The sequence below is a fragment of the Salpingoeca rosetta genome, assembly GCF_000188695.1.
Source record: "Salpingoeca rosetta unplaced genomic scaffold supercont1.7, whole genome shotgun sequence".
In the NCBI taxonomy this organism is placed as follows: Eukaryota; class Choanoflagellata; order Craspedida; family Salpingoecidae; genus Salpingoeca; species Salpingoeca rosetta.
Genome location: NW_004754927.1, coordinates 803,194 through 804,950, shown reverse-complemented (window position 1 = coordinate 804,950; position 1,757 = coordinate 803,194). Strand labels below are relative to the sequence as shown.

At 57.3% G+C, this 1,757-nt stretch overlaps 1 protein-coding gene across 1 annotated transcript; it reads right to left on the bottom strand.

Moving 5' to 3' along the window:
* Nucleotides 1–36: 36 nt before the first annotated feature.
* PTSG_03205 (uncharacterized protein) lies at nucleotides 37–1,028 on the bottom strand (the record flags this gene model as incomplete). Its single annotated transcript, XM_004995732.1, has 3 exons — nucleotides 37–482; nucleotides 711–781; nucleotides 1,009–1,028. The coding sequence occupies 3 exons, from the start codon at nucleotides 1,026–1,028 to the stop codon at nucleotides 37–39; spliced, it is 537 nt and encodes a 178-aa protein (XP_004995789.1).
* Between the last annotated feature and the right edge of the window lie 729 nt (nucleotides 1,029–1,757).

Genomic DNA, 1,757 nt, shown 5'->3' with positions numbered 1-1,757 from the left:
ACACACACACACACACACAGAGCATCGCTCATTCACTCACAAACGACGCCAGGCGGTGGTGAAGTTGCGCATGCCGTGTGCGTTCTCGTATGCCTGTTCCGCAGCAGCGCGGGCAGCCGCCTCCCCATCCCCGAGGGCTGCCAGGTACGCCTGCTTTGCCGCCGCAATGGCCTCGTCCTCCGTGTACAGCACAGAGAGGATGGCTGTGCCTTGAACCTCAACCTCAAACTCGCCCAGCGCCTCCACCTGGGCACGTGCGGCCACGGAGCGCGCGGACACATTGGCAACTGTCCGGTCTTCAGCGAGAACGGAATTTTCTTCCAGCACAACTTCGACGTATCCGCGCACAGCCGCCACGCGCTCCCGCAAGGTGGACTCGAGCGCCGATTCCAGTTCGTGGGATGGCGAGGCAAGCGCATACTCCACGTAGCTCGCATTCATCCACACGCGGAAGGTGTGCAGCTCAGAGCGCGCGCGGCACACTGTAGACAAGCACGGGGGAAGGGAGTAGGTGAGACAACGCAAGGCAATCCATCAGTGGCAGTGGCAGTGGCAGACAAGGGATCGCAAGCAGGAGAGGCGATAGATATGGGTGTGAGCACCGCCATGTGTGCAATCAGAAGAGTTCCAGCAGCGATCAGCGCAACTCAACAAGACACAGGACACAACGCAAATCACATTCCACAGCCATTCGCACGCGCGCTCATCACCTCTGTCTGTTGTCGCCGTTGGCGCTGCATCCTCGTATTGCGTCTCCGTGCACGTCCTCAGATCAGCGCACCTGTGGTTGGGGGTGGGGGAAGAGGAATGTGCACGGCACATAATGAGTGAGGAGTGAGCGAGTGAGCGAGCAAGTTCCGTTCGCATTCACGCACACACACACACACACACACACACACACACACACACACACACACACACACACACACACACACACCCATTGTCGTGTCGTATCTGTACACACACACACACACACACACACACACACACACACACACATACACACACATACACACAGAATCCGCCATTGTCATCTGCGTCCTTCTGTTGCTGTGTGTCGTCGATTCATTTAATGCAAGAACCCCCACTCTTCGCTCCCTCTCTGTCTCCTCAGCCGTCTGCTGCAATTACAGCGCTCATGACTACCATCTCTCTCATGTGTCAGCTCCCATCACACGCACACGCTGCCTGCAGTTGCCACCATCACGTTCGTACAGAATACCGTCATCCACCACAGAGCACACACACACACACACACACACACACACATACCATGGATACAAGTGCTACATGATCACCCTTCTTCCCTCCCCCCCCCCTTTCGCTATTCGGTGTCCACACCGCCCGTATGCACGGCGCCCGTCACAGAGATTCTTCGCCCTCCAGCTCGTCAAAGCGCTCGTCAAACCTGCGTGCGTGCGTGCGTGTGTGTGTGTGTGTGTGTGTGTGTGTGTGTGTGTGTGTGTGTGCGCGTGTGTAGTGACAGCGGGTGCTGTCATCATCATCAGCGGGAGCGGCACGAGCATCCGCCTTTCTCACTAGCGAGCACATACACAAATGCAGTCACCACCGACCACTTACATAGAGAGAGAGTACGCGCGCACGGGCTCCTTGCAAGCAAACACGCTCTGTCAGTGATGGCAGCATGTAGAGAGTGGGTTATATACACACGCGCGACGTCCATTGGCAGACATGCTTACACACACGTGTGTGCGCGCACGAGCCAGGCAGAGCCCACCTAACACACACACACACAC